This window comes from Chiroxiphia lanceolata, chromosome 2 (assembly GCF_009829145.1).
Source record: "Chiroxiphia lanceolata isolate bChiLan1 chromosome 2, bChiLan1.pri, whole genome shotgun sequence".
Taxonomy (NCBI): domain Eukaryota; kingdom Metazoa; phylum Chordata; class Aves; order Passeriformes; family Pipridae; genus Chiroxiphia; species Chiroxiphia lanceolata.
Genome location: NC_045638.1, coordinates 90,795,667 through 90,816,205, shown reverse-complemented (window position 1 = coordinate 90,816,205; position 20,539 = coordinate 90,795,667). Strand labels below are relative to the sequence as shown.

The following is a 20,539-nucleotide window of genomic DNA, read 5'->3' as shown; positions in this document are numbered from 1 at the left end:
TCTTCTATTTTATTTAAAGGTGAAGGAAAAGGGAGTTTGAAACTTTGTTTGCAATGCTGCAGAAGGGGAGCAAGATCATGATGATATTGGCATTAGTATGTTGAGTTGGGGGCTCTGAGGATGGAAAGAAGGGAGGGAAAGGCCCTCTGCCAGTCATTTGAGGTGCAGAACTCTCAAGACTGCTGCCTTCATGAAGACATAAGAACTGAATTCACTGCCCAACAGTCCTTTGAATGAGACACTGAAGTCTGGACTTGGAAGTGTATTCTACAAATATACTGTAGTCTTACAGAAAGAAGAAACAGAGAGCTGCGCTTATTGGGGAAAAAACCCAAACAACAAAACCTCAAGCTGCTGTCTTCCTTAGTATGAAAAAAAATAAAATCATTCACTGTTGGAAATTAAGGGGACAAAAGTACATGCCTCTTTCATGAGCTGGGCTAATAGCCCATTACAACTATTCAGAGGTTTCTTATTCTCCTTTTCTATTAAAATCCCAAACCCCACTGCAACTATATGCTACTAGTAGTACACATACATTTATATAAAGCACATTTTCAGTTCCGCTGAAAAACATTCCCAGCTTATTAGATTGTGTACTCTGGGAAATTAAAAAAAGTTAACATACAATCATCAGCTTGGCAGCATTTTCACAGTGCTTCTGAGAACAATAACTAAATATATGGACTACATGACCTGTAATACCTTGTCCCTAGTGGTCATACACACCTCAGTAGCACTAAGACTCAAAGACACCAAAGGCCTTCAGCTCAACTCCCAGCATAAATCATTTTTCACTGAGATGTATCAACTTGACTGATGAAAATAACTTTAATAATCAAACTTGATTATAAACATGCATCTGAACACTATACTAAGGGATAAACTACTTCACACACACTTTGCTTTAACAAAGTGCTGATGGCAAAATGGAATAGCAGTAGATGCGAATTTAGTTTAGTTTACAATGCAGTCTGAAAAAGTCTTCCCTAGATGGGTCTTTTGAGCAATCCTTATCTAAACAGTAGTCAGGTCAAGTAACACACCTAGCTTTTGTGTAGTTTAACACAAATGTGGAAGATGACAGGTATAAACCCAGTGGTTCATATTCCATATTGAAATAACAGAGGGGAGAGGAATTGCATCTCAGGCAGAGGTTTTGGACAGAACATTTTGCTTTAATTTCCATTATGGTTCCTTCAGGTGTTTTCCCAATCACATTTCTGCTAATGCTAACTGCCACTTCATCTGTATAGCCACTCAGAAAAATGTTCTACCTGATTGTCAGCTCCCAGATTAAATGGCAGTTGTTGGACAGTACATGGCTGGTGCAGACATTGGTTCACCTGTAAGATACACTGGGTCATAAAGGATTAGGAATTAAATTACTGTGAATATATGGTGAATAGGAAGGCTTAATGCCAGCAGCTAGGAGCCTGAGTTCTGTATAGTAAGCAATGAGATCATGGAATGAAGTAGTACAAGCCATTATACACAAGTGCAAGGAATCATTCTGCCCCCTTTGCACAAGTATTTCTAGATCCTACACTCCTTTGTACTGCACAGCTTTTGGGCAGCAAAATGTAAGCGAAGAGAAAGACTGGCTGCAGAAGACAGCCTAGTTGACATGTGGCCCTGAGACTCATACCTCATAACTCATGATGCACCAAGTAGCGAATTACCTTTTTCTGAAGCTTTCTTCAGCTCCAGTTAAGCATTACATGCAGAGCTGATCTGAAAACACTTACTAATTGAATACCACTTCTTCTAGCTCAGGCATGCTGTCGGGAGAGGGAATAAGTGTGCAAGGACTGTATGGAACAAGATTGCTTTTGATGTCTAAATCTCCTATTCAGACAGTGGTGAACCCAGGAGCCGTCATTTAGGAAACACAAAGTTGTATGAGAAATTCATCTGACTGAAACTGCAGCACGTATGGAAGGAGACAATGCACTACTCACACCAAACAGCAGCAGTCAGACACTTACACAGCACAGAGACTGCCCTAAGCAATGAAATGCCATCAACTGAATAGTCCTTGGCAGGCCAAGAGAACCATGCACGTACTTCAGTGCCACATGGACAGAGCTTACCAGAAAGGAGTATGCTGCTGTGTTGTTGGGTTTTTTTTAAAACTAAATTTAAAAAACAAACAAACAAACAAAACCAGCAAAAAACCAATCCAAACTAAAGGCTGGGCTAAATCACTGGCATTTCATAGAGACAAAAAAACCAAGGAATTCCCAGTTCTAAGTAACATTTGGAAATTAACTTCATGTTTACCCTCACCACGTTTCTTCAGAAACTGAAACAAAATGTTTTCAACAACCAGGTGTGAGAAATTTTATGGTTTCTTCTCTCCACTCCCTGCTTGCTGTCAACTGTTTACGGGAAAAAAAGTATAATAAGAAACAAGATCTAGTTCCTACCCAGCTGAGAGGATGTGTTTTCAAAGGACATGACTGCTGAAACAGAGCAGACAGGACAGGTTTGTCCTAGCTGCACAGGATGAGGTACCTGACATTTGCTGTCCTAAAGTGCAACAATGCCATCCTTTGAAAATCTGATACAAAGTAAGTCATACAGCAAGCAAAAAGCATTCATCAAATTAAATAATTTCAAAAGATGAAGCTCTCTTCTGTACCCTAGACTTTTCATTAAAAGGTACCACTTAGAAGTTATTATATAACCATGGCATAATTCTACCATAATTTTTAAGATATGCTTGCTTCTTCTAAAAGAACTATATAATTATGACCAAGCAAACCTCTTTTTCCTATACTTTAATCTTTTTAATATGTGCTTCAAGAGTCTAAAAATGAGTAATACTTAACAATGATACTAAAATTGGAAAACAAGCACAGTTAGCTCTGAAGCAATAGCAGTGCAAGCAGAACTTTAAACTCATAAGAAATGTTCCTTCCAGCATATAGTTGTAAGGATTATTACAGCATTGTGAATTCATTGCTAACATGCATATACAAGCTAGAGCTGAAAAAAATATTGGATTTCTACTCGCTAATTAAAAGTCTTTTCAAAAAATAATTAAAAAGTAATGATATTTCTCTCATTATTTCTCAGATAATGTAACAGCTACCAAAACTGACTCAAAAGTATCAGAATATGAGAAATACCACTTTGTACTAAAAAAAAAAAAAAAAACCAACAAAAAAAACCAAAACAATTTTTCAGAAAAAGTCTTGCTTCCTTTAAGACCATTGCTACCTTTCAGTGGATATTCTTGTGTCATCTATTACAAGGCTTAACTTCACTTTTCCTAAACAGGCCTTCAGACATAAGTCTATGCACACACTGTCTGCAGTTACCGCCTTCAACATTTATCTGCAGTATATTTCCATCTCCCACTGGCTTATTTTGTCATGCTTCAACTTAAAAACAGAAGACTAAATAATTTCAGATTCTAAGAATAACACGTTACCCTTCAACACCATTTCATGCTTTCCAAGGTTCTTTAGAATAGAAAAGAACAGGATGTTCCAGTCAGATGGGACCTACAGCGATCATCTAGTCCAGTTGCTTGACCACTTCAGGGCTGACCAAAAGTTAAAGCCTGTTATTAAGGGCATTATCCAAATGCTTCTTATCCACTGACAGGCTTGCAGCATGGACCACCTCCCTAGGAAGCCTGTTCCAGTGTCTGATCACACTCTCGGTAAAGAAACGTTTCCTAACATCAAGTCCGAGCCTCCCCTGAGGCAGCTTTGAACCATTCCCATACATCCTATCACTGGATCCCAGGGAGAAGGCATCAGCACCTCCCTCTCCACTTCCCCTTCTCAGGGAGCTGCAGAGAGCAAAGGGGTTGCCCCTCAGCTTCCATTTCTCCAAACTAGACAAGCCCAGAGTCCTCAGTTTCTCCTCACAGCACATGCCTTCTAGCCCTGTCACCAGCTCTGTCGTCCTCCTCTGGATGCATTCAAGGACCTTCACATCCTCCTTAAATCATAGGGCCCAGAAATTCACACTATACTCAAGGTGAGGTTCCCTTTGTCCTCTTACATTTGACAGTGTTTCCTTCCCTACAGGCTGCTCTCTAGAAGATGAAGGTGAGTGTTCTATTGACTGCTCCGTGTTTTTCTTATGCACTTCCATCTCAGAAGTACTGTCATCTTCCCCAGTCCATCTGTTCAGCTGCTTATCAACCAGCCTGTCAAGAAGCTGGGGTAGGTGATCTTCTTCAATTGATATTATTCTTTGAAGACGTGATGTTTTAGACATTCCTCCAGTGATTCCAGCATCAGGCTCTTCAGAGAGAACTCCATTCAGTCCAGCAGAATTCCTTCTCTTTGAGTTACTGAAAATATCATCTTCTTCAAATAAATGGCTAGACAGAGAAAAAAAGAAAGTACACCACAAAAACATATTGGAGCTGGGCTCCTACTGTTTTATTCTAGTGTAACAATTTAATCTCCCATGTTTTTTACTACTCACAGCAAGCATAGTAGATTCAGTCCAATCTCTACTGAAGCAGAATTAGACATGAGATTAACCTCAATTCTAATCTCATGGAATTGCTGAAGTATCTCTACTGCGATTTTCTCATTTGCCACTCCCCACCTCCATTCCTGAGGAATAATACAGCCTCCCAACCCAGATCCTTTCTATGTGTAACCTAATTCTGTCTTTAACAGGTAGGAGGGACATGGGTTTGTTTAACATGGATTAAAAACAAGGCTAAGTGGGGATTCAACAGAAGGAAGAATGTGAATAAAATATATCCAGAGTCTTCTCAGGTGTGTGCAATGACCACAGATGCAAGCTGCAATAAAAGAAATGCCAACCTGATACAGGGAACAAAATTTCTTCAACAGACTGCTGCAGCAAAGGAACAGGTGCTCAAAGTGGCTGTGGGACTTCCACCCAGGTGTTCAAAAACTCAAATGAACAATGTCCTGAACAACCTTAACTAGCTAAGGAGTTAGACCTGCTTGAGGAGATTGTACTGGAGACATCAGAGGTCCTTCCTACCTAAATTTTAGCATGATTTTTTATGCCATAACTGCTTCTGCCAATGATGCTCCACTTCTCAGTACTGAACATACTAAACCTCTGAAAGCTTTCCCTCCTTACAGTTCATGACCCAGTGCCTTCAGGGTCACCGTCTTAGCTACTATTTCAAAGTGAAATACTAAGACTTTCCAGCTCCTCTCAATTCAAAGGAAGTGCTAATGTTTCACTGAGATTACCATCATGTTCCTATTGATTTCAAGTTTACAACCACACAGTTGAGAATCAAATTCTCTGTGTTTTACTAGTTGCACATCTCATACTTTACAACAGGACTGACATTCTCTGCAGTGACAGGAGATGGACTCTTTCAGGAAGTTACCAAGGAAACCATACCCATCATACATGGGGTAATGGGACAGCTTTTGTGCCTCCCAGCATATAGTCATCCACAATGGAGAAATCCCTTGCCTTTGCAGTTTTATGTGAAAACTTGTCACTTTATTTTCAAATTTCTTAATGAGCACAGCAATCTTATAGACACTAGAAATGCATGCTTTGAGAAGTCCAAAGGTATCAGAAAGAAAACATTCCTCATCTTCTTTCTATAAGCCTCGTCATACTCAAATAGAGAACACATAAAAAAAAGTTCTTACCTGTTAGGCAGCATCTTCCCCTCTATGTATTTCCCAATGACAGACCCTGATCTTTGCTTCCAGCTGGCTTTTGGAACACTTGCTTTGCGTTTCTGCAGAAATACAGAATACTTCTTACTAATTTACTCTTGTTCATTGTAGTTAACTGCCCTCATTCCTAATGCTTAAAGAGTGCAATGCATATGAAAGAAAAAAATGTAAAAAAAAATCCTGTGGGTATAAATGCTTCGGAATCCTGACTGATAAACAATCACAACAGGGAAACTCCAGATCCTGCAAGAATTCATCTGCTTTATAAACTGAGTGGATGACAATAAAACAGCATAATGTCATGAAAAAAAGTCAATAGATATATTTTTTACACCAGCAGCTCTTGTAGGACTAAGAACACAAACAACTGTAAACTAAATGACCTTAGTCTCCTTACACCGATTCTTCCGGAAATTCCTAGAAGCCCATTCTCCAATGCTGTTTAAAAAGTTAATATGATCTGCTCTTAGTACCCATAGGCATTCACATACTGATTCAGGTACTCAGTTATTGTACTGTTGTATAAACGTTTCAGAATATTTGCTACCCTTGACTAAACAGATTAACACAATTTAGTTGTTAAATTTTTAGATTATTTCATCCTCTCATGATTGCATTCTTAGTTTCTTCTAAAGTACATTCATCTCTCTCCAGATAGCTCCAACTTTATAATTTTAACATGTAGCTCTTAAAATTGTTCAGCAAATTTTAAAATCTTTTTTCAAGTGAGAATAAAAGATAATACAAATTGAAAATGGAGCAAGATTTAAGTAACACAAAAGTCTCTCTCTGGCACAGCCTTCTGATCCCCTTCTTTTGAGGCTGTTCTGATATGTGTTTGCTCAACACTGGGTTTGAAAATAATAGTTGGTTACCTGTAAAAATATGTCACGTTCATCTCTGAGATGTTTGTTCATCTCTCTGTAAAGAAAACAAAAGAAACACTGAGGCCAAGTTTTAGAACTGCTGACCCTAATGAGCAGCCACTACAGCCTGAGTGAGCAGAAACAACCTCTGTTGTCAGATGTTTCTACCTGTGTCCCCATTACTTGAAGTGGGCATCATACCATATAGAGTGGTCTATGGAAAACACACTGCAAAATAAGAGCCTTCTCTCAAGCATGTGAAATTTTTAGGTAACTTTAAAGTGGGGCCTCCCAAAGGAAATGCAGTCAATGAAGGCAGGTGCAGTGTATAGCCCATGCAAACTGACTACTGAGCAAACAAAACCTAACATTGCTGCATGTTAATGAGAGGGCTACAGTTGTCTGAACATAGCTCCAAACTTTGAAGTCTATCAATAAAGAAAAAAAATGTTAGCTAACTTTATTTTGATAGCATTTTTCAAACAAGCATTTTGGGGAAAGAACATTTACTCTGGCTCAACTCCTACTGCTTCAGAAACAACAGAGCCTTTTAGCATGCTTTGAGTCCTGCAGCCAAGCTTCTACTACAGAACCAGCTTAGAACAGTTCACTGTTGTTCCATTTCACATTTGACTTTTGGAAAGGGGATTGTCCTGCAGCACTGAATTGCCAAAACAAAGCATATCTTTCAGGTATACAACCTTCTACCGCATGCCAGAAAAGGGCATAAAAAAGTATTTTGTAACCATTTTTGCTATCTTTTGTGCCATTATCCTATGGCAAGTTGACCTTGACTGGCTGTCAGATATGCAGTCAGCCACTCTCTCACTCCCTTTCCTCAGTACGACAAGGGAAGAAAATAAGATGGAAAAGCTGGTGGGTCAAGGTAAGGACAAGAAGATTACTTATCAACTACCCTTACAGACAAAACAGACTCAACTATAGGATGATGAGAAACAAAGCCAAAACTAAAATCACCTTCTCTCCAACCCCCTTTCTTCTCAGGCTCAACTTCACTCCTACACTCTCAGGTCTTCTACCTCCTTACCAATCCTGACTGGCACAGGGGCATGAGAAACAGTGAAGTTTGTGGTCAGTCCATAACAGCTTCCCTCTGTGGCTCCTTCCTCCTCACACTGTTCTCTCACTCCAGTGTGGGTTCCCTCACATGGGTTACAGTCCTTCATAAACTGCTCCATGGGGTGCAGTCCTTTACAAATGGACAGCTTCAGTGTGGATCACCTATGGTCCACAGTTCCTGGCAGAAAATCTATTCCTGCATGGGCTTCTCTACATGGGCCAAGCTCCTGCCAGGAGCCTGTTCTTGTATGGGTTCTGTCAGGCTACCAGGGACTCTCTGCTTCAGTGCCTGGAGCACCTTCTACCACACTTTCTTCATTGACTTTGGTGTCTGAAGGGCTTTCTCACACATTTTTTTCTCACTCCCCTCTCAAAAGTGCTTTGCTTCTCATTCTTACAGAGGCTTTCCCAGAAGCACTATCATGGCTGTGGGTTTCTGCTGTGCCCTGTGTTGTGCGTCAGCACGGGACAGCCCCAGCCTCTTCTCTCTGGCACAGAGACTGTCAGCACCCAGATACCTACACTCAGTACATATTCCAACATAATGTCATCCTTTAATGTACCTCTTCAGAATGATGTAAGAAATTTTTGAATGTAAGGTCTGTGTTACCTTAAAAGATCCAGCTGCTTCAGAAGCCCTGACTTCTCTCTCTGTAAGGTTTCTGTCACTCGGTACACCTCCCTGCAATAAAAAGAAAAAATAAAAAGTTGTTCTAACTATGGTAAGAACACTGCTAAAATGCTTCCCCCTAGGAGTAACTACATTTGAGACTTCAGCTTTTCCAAACCTGTAGGTTATATTCTGCATGAATGGTTATTCACTTTAAAACAATTTATTCAATACAAGGCCTAAAGTACCACAGCAGTTTGAGTTAGCAGAGGAAGGAGTAGAGGTTCTTTTTTAAAAAGATATGTTTTTTTTTTACTTCTTCATCCAGAGAGCTTAATATATGTTGATACTGGCATTTGGAGCATTCAGAGAAGATACACTGCTGAAATACTTCTCACTTGTGGCCACTAAAAAACAGGTAATATTTTATGCAAAATTAGAGCTTATCTTGCTGCTGGAACCATATGTCAGGCTCACACACATCTACAATCCCTACAATTTCTTTCTAACTCCTGACAGTTATGCAGCCTTTTAAACATTATTCACTTTGACATAATGTAGTTTGGTGTCTGGCCTTATATGGTTTTTTGCCTTTCAGTGAAGCTTCAAGTTCTTCCTGTGCACTGTCTGAACATTACACCTGCTTCAACAGCTCAGGTCTTACCAGACTGATACAGATGTTTAAAGCAACACTGCAGGTGCAGTTGAGCAGGGCTGAACTCTAATTCCATAAACCACTATTGAATCCAAAGTGCTTTGTAAATGCAGTAGTGTTATTCATCAGTCTGACCACTGGGCAGATTTCCTTTGTAGCTTTAAAATCAGATCATTCCATAGTCTTTGCTCTGGATCTGAAAAGAGAAGCCTCAAAGAGGAAACAAACCACCTTGAGGAGGAATATTTCTACTGTCTACTTCCAAAACACACATCAAACATGCAAACCTAAAAATAGTGTGTTCTAAAGATGGTGGCCATTCCTTAACAATAATTAAAGTAGTTCATTATTTAAACCCTCAAGAAAAAAATAAATATGTAATAACTTAGGAGAATTTGGCATAGAGCTTAAGGGAAAAAGAATACGACATTTGAACATGTTCTGCTCTACCCTGAAATATGGCAAACAGCAAAAGCTCTGGGTTATACAGTTCATTGCTGAAATGTATAGAGTCTGGCTAGATATGTCTGGCATTCATGTGCTCTCCATTGATAGTGAGAGGGTTTTACAGATCCCTGAGCATTTATTTAAAATGGACTTCAGTGAACATTTCTGCCAATTACAGCTTCAGGGTAACATAACCTCTGCTTTGTGCAGAAGGTTGGAGGCAAGACAGGTAGATTGATATGTCACTTAAAGGTCATTTCTATCCCTCAAAATACAAATTGTAAATATTTCTTCTTGATTTTTTTTTTTTTAAATTCAGAGTCAGAATCTGAAATCCATATATTTGAACTGGAACCTTCAAAATTATTAGGCTTTGTGTGAATTGTGATAAGCTATGTTTTACCTTGTTGGCCAGGTTCTCTGGTTAGAAATTATGTACTAGTCATACTTTTGATGAAGAAAAAAGTAGATCCTAGGTGACTCATAGACAGAGTGCATTCTGAGAACCAAGTTTCAGATAGACTTAGCTTTGAGTAGGATGGAGCATCATGTGCCAGAGTTGTAATACCTGTAAGGAATCCCACTGGTATTTCAAAGCTAAGACATTAAACTGATTTTTAATTCCAAATAACTTCAACAAATGGCAGGGGGAAGAACACTGACATTTTGAACACACAGAAAAAGATTCTGTAGAAGCCAGATATGCTGCAGAAAGCATGCTGAATTACTTGGGGGAAAATGGCTAGAACTGCACAGGGTGGTGGCTTCTGCTTATGACACAAGCTTAAATCACTGCATTGAATGCCCTGAGAAAGAGGCTCACTGGCACACTAAGCAAATGCACTAGAACTACTGCAGCTGGAGACTTACATTTCCTTCTCCTCATGTAGTCTTGATGCCTCCTTCTGAAGCATCTCCAACTGTTGTTGAGCCAGGCTTAGTTCATGAGATGTTCTCTCCAGATCTTTCAGCAGCTCCTGGTTAGTCAGCTTCAGCTTGGTGTTCTCTACTTTGGTTTCCTCTTTACCGCTGAGGAGTTCTGTACATTGATGCTCTAGCTGAGGTGGAAGAAAAGAGTGCAGAAAGTATTATAACTAACCAAGGCATCTTGGTTTTGAGGTTTCCAATTCAAATCTCAGAGGTTAGTTGAATAGGGAAGCTATTTCTATCAAAGCCAAAATATGAATAAAGTACATATAGTGCTCTTCCATTGCTCTTTGTACGGACATAATTATGTTACATAAAAACAAAGTCATTCCACTCTATGACTGAATTTCATCCAGTTCAAAAATGCACCAGGACAAACCATAAGAAAAGGTGCTACAGATCAGCAGCACTTAGTTGATATTCACAAGTGCTGTTTTAGACCATTTCCCACAAAGGCAAGGCCTAGAGTCATTCAGAGGTCTGTCTAAAAACTGAATTAGAGTTTTTTTATTCACTTTTATATTCACTCTCCAAAGTACATCAAAGTAAAGATACACCTTCCCTCTGAAACAGGTAACAGCAGACGACAGTGGTCTCTGGTACATAAAGAAGTTCTACCTACTTCTCCCTGGCTAACTGAGCAAATTTAGATGGTAGAGTAAAAGTTCATATTAGAGAAGACGTTGCTGACCTAAAAATATAAAAGATTTATTTTATTTTATTTTATGTATGCTCTTTAAGGGATGTAAAATGTACTAGGAACATTACAATGATACCACCTCAATCTTCCAGACCTGGTCCAAACTTACTTCCATCCCCTCATACAAGATTCTGTGCCCTAGATGTTAGGCCAGACATCCCCTGTCCCCAGTGCCTCCTTCTGAGACATTCCATTGCACATCCCTTGAGGAACAAGAGATGAGAATACCTTGTGTATTATCTAAGCCATATAGTGCAAGCTGACAATTAAAGATCGTGGCAGCCAGCAAAAAGGCCTGGACTAAGAATCTTGGCCAGTCAACATGGAATCAGACCCATAATCCAGTCATGCCAGGCAGGAGACTCTCATAAGGGAGAATCCCCCTGACTATGTCAGCAGAAACAACACTGAAGTCATCTGGTTTGGAAGTTCCCTTTCACATTTTTTATAATAATGTCCAACACAGGAATAATTACATTGTATTAAAAAAAAAAAAAAAAGACTTATGAATGAAGTTTGGAAAAAACCATTTGTATTACTCCCAAGAGGTTCTCTCATACAATCAAGCGTGGAAGTTTTAATGCAATCAAGCTACCAATACTGTCTGCAAGAACAGATTTAATTATCAAAGTATATTTTCATGCTAGAGGAAGAAGCAAAAGTGACAGCGATCTCTCAATAAGGCAAAACTTAGACAGCACACATGGATATCCAGGTGAATGAAAAGTAACACCAGAAAATGAGTAGGGACAAGGTACTGTAAAACCAGATCTGAATAAAGATGAATGTCACTTTCAGAGAAGTTCATTAGAAATTTAAAAACACATGTAGAAAACACTGCCAATAACTACACTGAGTAGCGCATTCAAATAAACAGGTTAGGTTGATAAACCAGAGGCAAAAAAAAACCCCAAACTACCAAATACTGCATATCAGATTAACAATGGGCCAATCAACTGGTTGAATGACAAAAGTTTCAATTGTTACCAATCATCTGAATAAAATTATCCCGCTCATCACATCATCAGAAATAGTGAATTCCAGTAGTCTAACACAGCTTCTGTTCCATAAAAATAAAATGGTATAATTTAATTTTTATGGTAGTATGAAGATCCTGTCTTTCAAAAGCACCCTTGTTGTGATTCATGCAAATTCATAAGGGAGAGGGGAAATAATAAATAGTAGAAATTACAAATAAAATAAAAATCACAGTAATATTATTAATAATAAGCAATGCAGTGAATAGAAAAGCAAAATATAAAATCAGATTAAAAATAATACTAATAAAAATAGCACAGACATTGTTTTATGTCCTCTGAGATAGGCAATAGTAGACAATGGCAGTGTAGACAATACTCATAAGATTTCCTGATACTATTGCCTGTATTGCTTGATTATACCAGGCTTAAAATTGAGTGTAAGCCTTTGAATAGCTTCTGTGAGTTTTTGCCAAATTTAAAAAAAACATACTTTAAAAAAACACACAGAGTCACTGGTTGATAACTAAGTTTTAAACATAGCTTTAAAGTAAAAACAAACAAAGGAAAATATTAAAATATAATCATTACAGAAGTATAATAAGTAATTTTTTGTATATTTTTGCAGTTAGCTTCAGACTAAAAATCCCTGATCTGTGTGCCCCCACAGATATCCTCCAAGTACAGATTATTTCACTATAGTGCTGCAATGTGGTAAACAGCCTGCATAAAATCACATTTATTCTGATCCATGATTGTACCAAACAAGGGTAATTAACATCAGGCAGCTGATTTCAATTATGGAAGGCCCTTTCAGTTTGCTCCTATATCCTCATTAGCTAAACTTCATAGAATCACAGAATGGCCCAACACCCTGTCCAGCTGAATTTAAGAGTGTCCAGTGTTGGGAAATCCACCACTTCCCTGGGGAGTTTATTCCAAAGGCTGATGGTTCTCATTGTGAAAAATTTTTATCTTGTGTCCAATCAAAGTCTCCCAGGGACCCATCACCCATCTTTTCCATGTGATTCTTTGTAAAAAGGGAATGTCCAGCATTTTTGTAGCCCCCCTTTAAATACTGGAACACGGTCTCCTCCAAGTCTTCTTTTCTCAAGACTGAACAAACCCAGTTCTCTCAGCTCTCCCTCACATGCCAGGCTTCCCAGTCCTTTAATCAACTTTGTGACCCTTCCCTGGAACCTTTCCAGCCTGCCCACATCTATTTTGTAAAGCTGGGACCAAAACTGAACATAGTATTACAGGTGTGATCTGACAAGGGCTGAGTGGAGTGGAATAATTCCTGTTGGTTGATACAACCCAGCATCTTGGTAGCCTTTCTCTGCTGCAGCAGCACACTGTTCACTCATATTGAGCTTGTTGTCCACCAGGAGCCCTAAGTCCCTTTCCACAGAATTGCTCCCCAGCCAGGTAGATCCCAGCCTGTTCTGCACTCCTGGATTAAGTTTTCCCAGGTATTACACTTGTGTTTGTTGAACTTAAGATTCCCGTTAGCCCATTCCTGCAGCCTATGCAGGTCTTCCTGAAGGTTAGCTCTCTCTTCCAAAGTGTCCACTTCCCCACTCAGTTTGGTATCATCAGCAAACTTTGTCAGAGTACACTTTATGCCATAATCCAGATCACTTCAGAAAATATTAAGCAGTCTTGGGCCCAGTATCAATCCCTGCTGGACCCCCCTTGTACCAGGTTGCCAGCATGAAAAAGAGCTATTTACCATCACCCCTCAATACCTCCTGTCAGCCAGTTCCCCATCCACTGCATGGAACACTTGTCCAGACCATAACACATCAGTTTCTCCAGGAGAATGCTGTGGGAAACCTTATCAAAAGCCTTGGAGAAATCCAGGTAGTGTCCACGGATTGCCCCACATCAACTAAGCAGGATACATTTTTGTAGAAGGCAAACAGGTTTTTCAAGTGTGACTTCCCCTTGGTAAATCCACACTGGCTTTTACCAATCACGTGCTTCGACTTGTGACAGCCCCCCAGGATAGCCATAACTTGTATAGTAATAGTAAGCTAGAGGTTTGTCTCTCCTCTTAATCAAGTACAGTTCTACAATTCACATCAGCTTCATCAGTATCTGGATTCATTCCTCAGAAGAGGATCTAAATACTATATACAACTAGGAAACTGCCCTCAAACTTCTTTTTCCTCTTCCTTCCCTCTTAGCACTGCTGCTAGGAAAAAATTTTGTATGTATTTTATAATCATGTTCTACAGAGGGAATTGGGTTTACAGCATTCCATTTCAGCCCTTTAAATCCCTTTCCCTATTGCTAGTTTTTCCTGCACTGACCTTTCAGACACTTTACAGGAAGTTTACGCATTCAGAAATACTCTGCTTCCCCAAGCAGGCCATGCATTTTAAGAAGTAAATGTATCAGGTTTTAATATGGGAATTTGACAAGCTGTTACCATGCAAGAGAACCGTGCATTGCTGTAAAACTGTTATCACAGAGATATATCAGGAGCACTTTGTTCAGGAGGGAGCATTTCAAGTTCATAGTGCTGAATTGTCTAAAACAAGTAAATGAGTGGTTGGTACAAGTCTGGAGCAAAGGTATACAGTGGAAGAGACAAATCATTGCTCTCTGCTCTTGAGTTGTCGGGGTATTAAGCCAGTTCCTAGCACAAAGAAGACAGTGAAATTCTGCTACATTTTCATAAAATTAACCTTCTACCTGGAGAGAATATCCAAAACATGTGTTTCATTATATCACATAAAAGGAAAATTACTCTACAAACAGAGGGTAACATTTTTCCTAAGCACATGACACAAAAGCAACAGAGGGTGACAGTTTGGCAGAATTACATCACACCAACTTGGAGTTTTGGGACCTGAAATAGTACCTAAATAAAATCACATGAACAAATAGGAGTGATCTATTTTTTAACTCTGAAGGATATCAGTTAGTACCCTTTTCTGTTTTTGAACCAATTGTTCCAGTTCTTGTTCCTTTGACAGCAGCTTGCACTCCAGTTCCTTACTGTAGGACTGAAACCTCTCTGTGTCCTGAAAAATTCAAAGAGGAAATGAATTAACAGAACAGCGCAATTGCATCAGCAGAAGGAGAAAAAGAATCAGGCATGAAAAGAATAGACAAGCTTTCCACAGTGAAAATAACGAGATACGGGTAGAACTCAATTTAGGGATGGTATCACTCATGAATCAAGATTCTGAGCTTCTGTAAACTGGTGTAGCCCAGCAACTCCAAAGAATGCAGCTGCTACCGAATGTGCTGATTGCACATGAGTAGGCATCCAGTCTACAAAAGGAGGCAAAGTCTTCTATCTTAGGCATGAGCCTTAGGAGCTTAGCCAATCTAAATCAATGAAGTCAGAATGTCTCCTCTCATTTCCAGCCACACATACCCTTATGTGTGTCCTATACATTAGTATTAATGTTCATCAATTGCAGCAGTGAGCTGCTTCTGAGAGCTAAAGAAACTAAGAAAAAAATCAGCAATAGAGTGAGTAGATTTCTGCACATTTGTTTTCCTGAACTAGACACTGCTGGCACAGAAAAGTGATGAGAATGCACCAATGGAAACAACCTGGACAAATGTATTATGGAGTCTTATGGAGTCATACTGTAACTCAGATACAAGATACCAGGTTTGACATGGGAAATACAGGATACAGTACAGCAGCTCAGGTTGAAGGTAAAAAGAAACAATACCTGCCATGTTTAAAATCCATCACTAACAACAATTTGTCACAGATGTTCCACTGGTATAAACAAGTGATTGGGGCTTCAAGATCTGTCTTTCACTTTGCAATTACATCAACCTGTCCATTATCTAAAAATCCTGCAATCACTAGGAACTCACAGTCATATACGGAAGGAATTACTCCTTCAGACACTACCTAGCTGACACAAATTGTCAGACCTCCTCTGAGTAAAATCAGGTTCCAGCAGTACGTATCAGCTGAGAATCTGTGCTATTCCTCCACAATAGGCTTCTACTCTCCAAGGTCCCCAGGAAAATACTTCTAAACAAAAATAAAAATTTCCTCAGGACAGCAGTGGTTCTTACATGCATTTCTCCTTCAGCAGTACATGTAATGGGTTAATCAAATGCATAATAATTGGCTTCTTCTGTGGAAGAATATATATCCAAGCGAGAAAGACAGAGTAACTGCCCCTTTTGTATAACCTTCAGTCAGCAGGGTACTAAGTATTGTAAATAGCTACAATTTGTACTTATTTGCATCTTACCAATTTCTTTAAATGTATTCTTCAAGAGCTGCTCTTCATTCAAGCTATTATAATTTCCCCTTTATATGGCATCAATGCATCTCTCCAGGCTGTAAAGTCTTTGTAAGACTTTGCATTAGAGAAAGAATTTAACAGCCAGATCCCTCCAGATCCCAAATTAGTCATGCCAAGAAACAATACTTCTTGAGTGTCTGGCAACCCTTAGTGTGAATGCTTACTACGCTGTAAATAGCTTGAGTGGGAAGCTTTAATGAAAAAGCCTGAAAGAAATGGCTTTACCTCAAATATACAACTAATTAGGAGATCCAACAATCACTGCTTACTGAAAAGTCTTTGTTGTTTTAGGGGGTTCAATACCACTTCAGCTGTGGGGTATTAAGAGCATATAAACTATTTTTTCCACAAAATTGCTGTCAGGTAAAGTTGCAAATACATCTTATCCTTCAGCTGATACACAAACTTTATATAAAAAGTTCATCTCACCCACCGCTAAAATCTGCTCTCAGCTAGGAATGCAAAAAACTTCAAAATTTGAGTCAGGTTCATTAGCGTGTGAGGCAAGTAAAAAGAATGGTTCCTTAGACAGCTGATGAAAGCTAATAAAATACTTGATATATTTAGGGGAAAAAAGGAAGTTTTAGATATCATATCTGATTGCAAATGGAGAAAATAACCATTATTTTGGCAACATTTTGTGTGTTGCTGAAACCTTATATTGCTTTCGTTTATATGGCTGATGTCAAGATAACAAAAAGGCATAAGCCAGTAGCTCATGATGGATTGTCCCAGGCCACCCAGAGCAGCTGGGGAAAATGCAGCATTTCAGTACTCAAAACTTAACTGGACAAGTCTCTGAGCAACCTGATCTAGCTTGAAAGTTAGGAGTTCCACAGGCTCCTTCCCACCCATGATTCTAAAATTACTCTCTCCTGAAGCATACTGGAAGTTCTTGTTAGTTTCCTTGTTTTACAAGAAAAAGCAGGACAGAAAAATCCAAAGAAAAGACAACAAATGCAGTAGAGGAGATTTAAAGAAGACTTTGCAAGAAAAGGGAATTAGTTTTCAGGAGTTCTGGATGCACCATGGCAGTGACAAAAGGATCTGACCTATTTGCTATTTTTCAAATAGCTGTGGTGGTTTCAGAAGTTACTATCACTTGAATCATCTCTTGTTGCTCTTCAGTGAGATCCTATCTCCTCCCAAAAAGCAGAAACTATAGAATTCAACAGGTTTGGTGGTGCTCGTAATACAGCACCAATTGTGCTGGTCACAATTTTCGTAATTGTGACCAGAAGTTGAAACTATAGCAACACCAGTGATACAATGTTTGTAATTTAAGTGATTTCCAAAAGAACGCCAGCTGCTACTGTATGCCAACCACTGAGTACAGGACATCAATGTTCCTCTCATCCAATAAGTCACTTAGTTTGAAGTTGCAGAGACTGGATCAGTACAAAAGTAACTGTGAGGGAAAAGATGTTTTTTCTCATTTTGTTGTGAAATGCATTTTGTGGGCTTTGACACCCAGAATGAGTATGAAACCACAGAAAGGGGAAGCAGAATCCATGCCCACAATAACAAAGAGACACTCACTTTCAACAGAAACTGCTCTTTCTCCTTTTTGATTTGCTGTTCCATTTCCTCATAGAGATGTTGAATTTCTTCAGCATAAGCAGCAATTTTCCTAACAAGAGATAAAAGTATAATGACTGGGTCTTAGTAGCATTACTTCAAGTCATGGCTCACATTACAAACTGAGCTCCACATTTCTGCCTTAACACAGGACTCCAACAAATGTTCTAGTGTCAAGGAAATAGGAATTTTTGTGCAGCAAAGTTTACAGATTAATTTTTTTTCTCTTGTGGAAGGAAAGCTTCAACAGTTCAAAAGCTCATATAAAGCTACACACCTGATGTTTCCACACAAAGCACCTGTTTGTTATGCAGTTATAATGACTACTAAATCTTACATATAAGGAACAGACAATACTAAGAATATCAGAGCCTAAGTTTGCCAATTAAAATTATTTTCACTGTAACTTCCATTTCTTTTTACTCGGGAACTGCATTATTCCCCACTCAAGAGCACTGAATGAGGTACTTCTATTGTATCTAAGATATGTTAGCTAGAACAGAATTCTTGAAAGACCTTCCTGAAAGCTGCCTTACTGCCTCTCTGACAGCTTTGCTGAAACAAATTTGAAAAGCCCAGATGAGGAATAGAAATAAATACGCTGTGCACAAGTGTATGTGACTGTAGGAAAAAAGAAGTACCAACAAAGTTCGCTTTTTTCCCAATAGAATTTTGCAATTAATATCATTGCAGTTTTATACATGAAGAATTACATTGAACAGAGGCTTTAGCTTGGGCAGAAAAAATTTAACTGTTGACAGGGAACAAGAAATCTGCTTTGCTCTGCTACTGTTCTATTCTACTATATTTTCATTAATCCAGAAACTGAAAAGCAAAAATCACTTTGTATCAAACTCAGGGGACATCCTAGAAAGATTACTAATAGAGATTCAGATGGTCTTTATATGACATTACTGTATATTCCCCCATATTCTTCCTGTCATAGATGTTACTTGAGCAATCTGTACATAATCTCCATGGGTATTCATATCAGTAAGAGTAAGACAAAAAATATACAGTAGAAAGAAAAACCCCAACATTAATTTTGTAATCAGGGTATCTTTTTTTCTTTTTCCTCAACGCTCTACATTTTCTGTTTTCACTTATTGAAGGCCTGGTTCTGTTCTCAGTTAGAGCAAAGAAAATGGAAAAGACACTTCAAAAATTTACCTAAGCTAAGAAGAGTGAGCAAAACCAGAAACAAGTCTTTCCTTTCCTCTTTCAAACAACGGAACACTTGACACTGCCAGCTTGCATTTTCAGTCACAGGTGAGACATTTTTTCAGGATTTGCAGCAGCAATAAACAAATGTCAAGCTATACGAATTTGAGGAAAACTATGGCTGTCACTTAGACTTTTTAAAACTCTGAGCAGGTGAGAAAAGCAGCCCAGACAAGGACCTCTTCATCTGACTGCACCACTTCAAATAGAGAGTGCCAGAAAACCCAGAAGCCCTTTTTGCTGCCTGACTCCCCTTATAGTGTAAAGATGGGTTGTGTTCTGATCTTAAATTTTATTTTCTTCAAAATACGAAAATGCTTAATAAGAAATTAGCACTCATCAATGGAATAAAATTAACACAAGTTCATAAAGAAATAAAAATTACTTAGAAAGGTATGGCAGAGATGCTAAGATCATATATCTACTGTATTCGTGCAGTATAATGTCACTTTGACCAGGGCTAGATTGACTATGTACTGAAAAATCCTGTAATTTTGCAGAGGCAGAACACATTGCACAGCAGTCAGTGTTTCCATGGGAATCATAAAGATTTTCTTTGCTTCTGTGTGACAGGGAGAATAACTTCAGTCCCGTATTATTAAGCTGCTGATTTAGTTATTTCTTTCCTCTTATGTGTTTGGAAGCAAATGATATGGCAGCAGCATCAAGACTACATCCAGGAGGCACTGCTGGACGTAGGAATCTTTTTAGTTGGTGTGGCACATAAGCACATGCCATTTCTGCAGGCTGAATACTCCCCAAACATTTTAGTCACGACTTACCATTCTTAACTCTGATCAAATTAAACAGAAAGGGATAAAAAATATCCTGTTATAATAGAAAGTGTAACACAATAATAAGTAACATAATTAACTAGCAGCAGAAAAAATAATCCAACACATTAGCTGGTAAGTATTCCCCACATATAATCAGGGGAAAAAACCTGGAGCCATAAGGGTATATCACTGTTATGTGAAAAATGCAACAAGTTTTGATTAAAATCTCTATTCCCTGGGATCATCCCATCTAGTTTTACTTAATGCATTATTGTGTAGCTTCAGTAATATTTGATAATGTGACCTTTTTCCAGTAATGCTGTGAAACAAACAGATGGAGACAAAAGGAGATGGAATGTAATGAGTTCACTAAGTTCAGATGAGAGTTCAGGATCACAAGGGTTTAATTTCTACTCATTCATGTAGCTGAAATGTGAATTGTTCTTTCTCCTTAAAGAAACACAGTGATTTGTGCACACTGTGCACTAATGTTCTGAGATGCTGATTCTCCTCTTCCACAAAGATCGACTCTGACACTGTCCCATGCTAAGCCCATGAGAAGACAGTTATCTTTCCACTTCCCCTTTATACTTTTGTTTATCTTCTCAGTTGAGAACTGGTTTGAAACACAGCCCATGTTTTTACTAGGTTTTTCTTTCAAATGCAAAGCACAGCAGCAGACAGAGCTAGTGGCAGTTGAAGATTTTATCTGTTATAAGAAAAAGCTCTTTCTCATCTCCTTTAAGCTTACTTCCT

The 20,539-nt window shown here is 38.7% G+C and overlaps 1 protein-coding gene across 3 annotated transcripts in view; it reads right to left on the bottom strand.

The window, feature by feature from the left end:
* The window catches only part of CRACR2A (calcium release activated channel regulator 2A), a 54,439-nt gene that overhangs the window by 11,696 nt on the left and 22,204 nt on the right, over positions 1-20,539 (bottom strand). For 2 of the 3 annotated variants that reach the window (XR_004355688.1, XM_032681020.1), the window contains exons 6-13: positions 17,748-17,838; positions 14,853-14,948; positions 10,183-10,370; positions 8,211-8,282; positions 6,530-6,575; positions 5,625-5,716; positions 4,021-4,345; positions 1,278-1,346 (exon numbers count right to left, since the gene is read on the bottom strand). Coding sequence is in view for 2 of the 3 variants with exons in the window: in XM_032681020.1 (XP_032536911.1) it covers positions 1,278-1,346; positions 4,021-4,345; positions 5,625-5,716; positions 6,530-6,575; positions 8,211-8,282; positions 10,183-10,370; positions 14,853-14,948; positions 17,748-17,838 (979 nt within the window). In the remaining variant the exon portion in view is untranslated. The remainder of the gene's footprint in view (positions 1-1,277; positions 1,347-4,020; positions 4,346-5,624; positions 5,717-6,529; positions 6,576-8,210; positions 8,283-10,182; positions 10,371-14,852; positions 14,949-17,747; positions 17,839-20,539) is intronic. The other variant, XM_032681021.1, reaches the window with a different exon arrangement.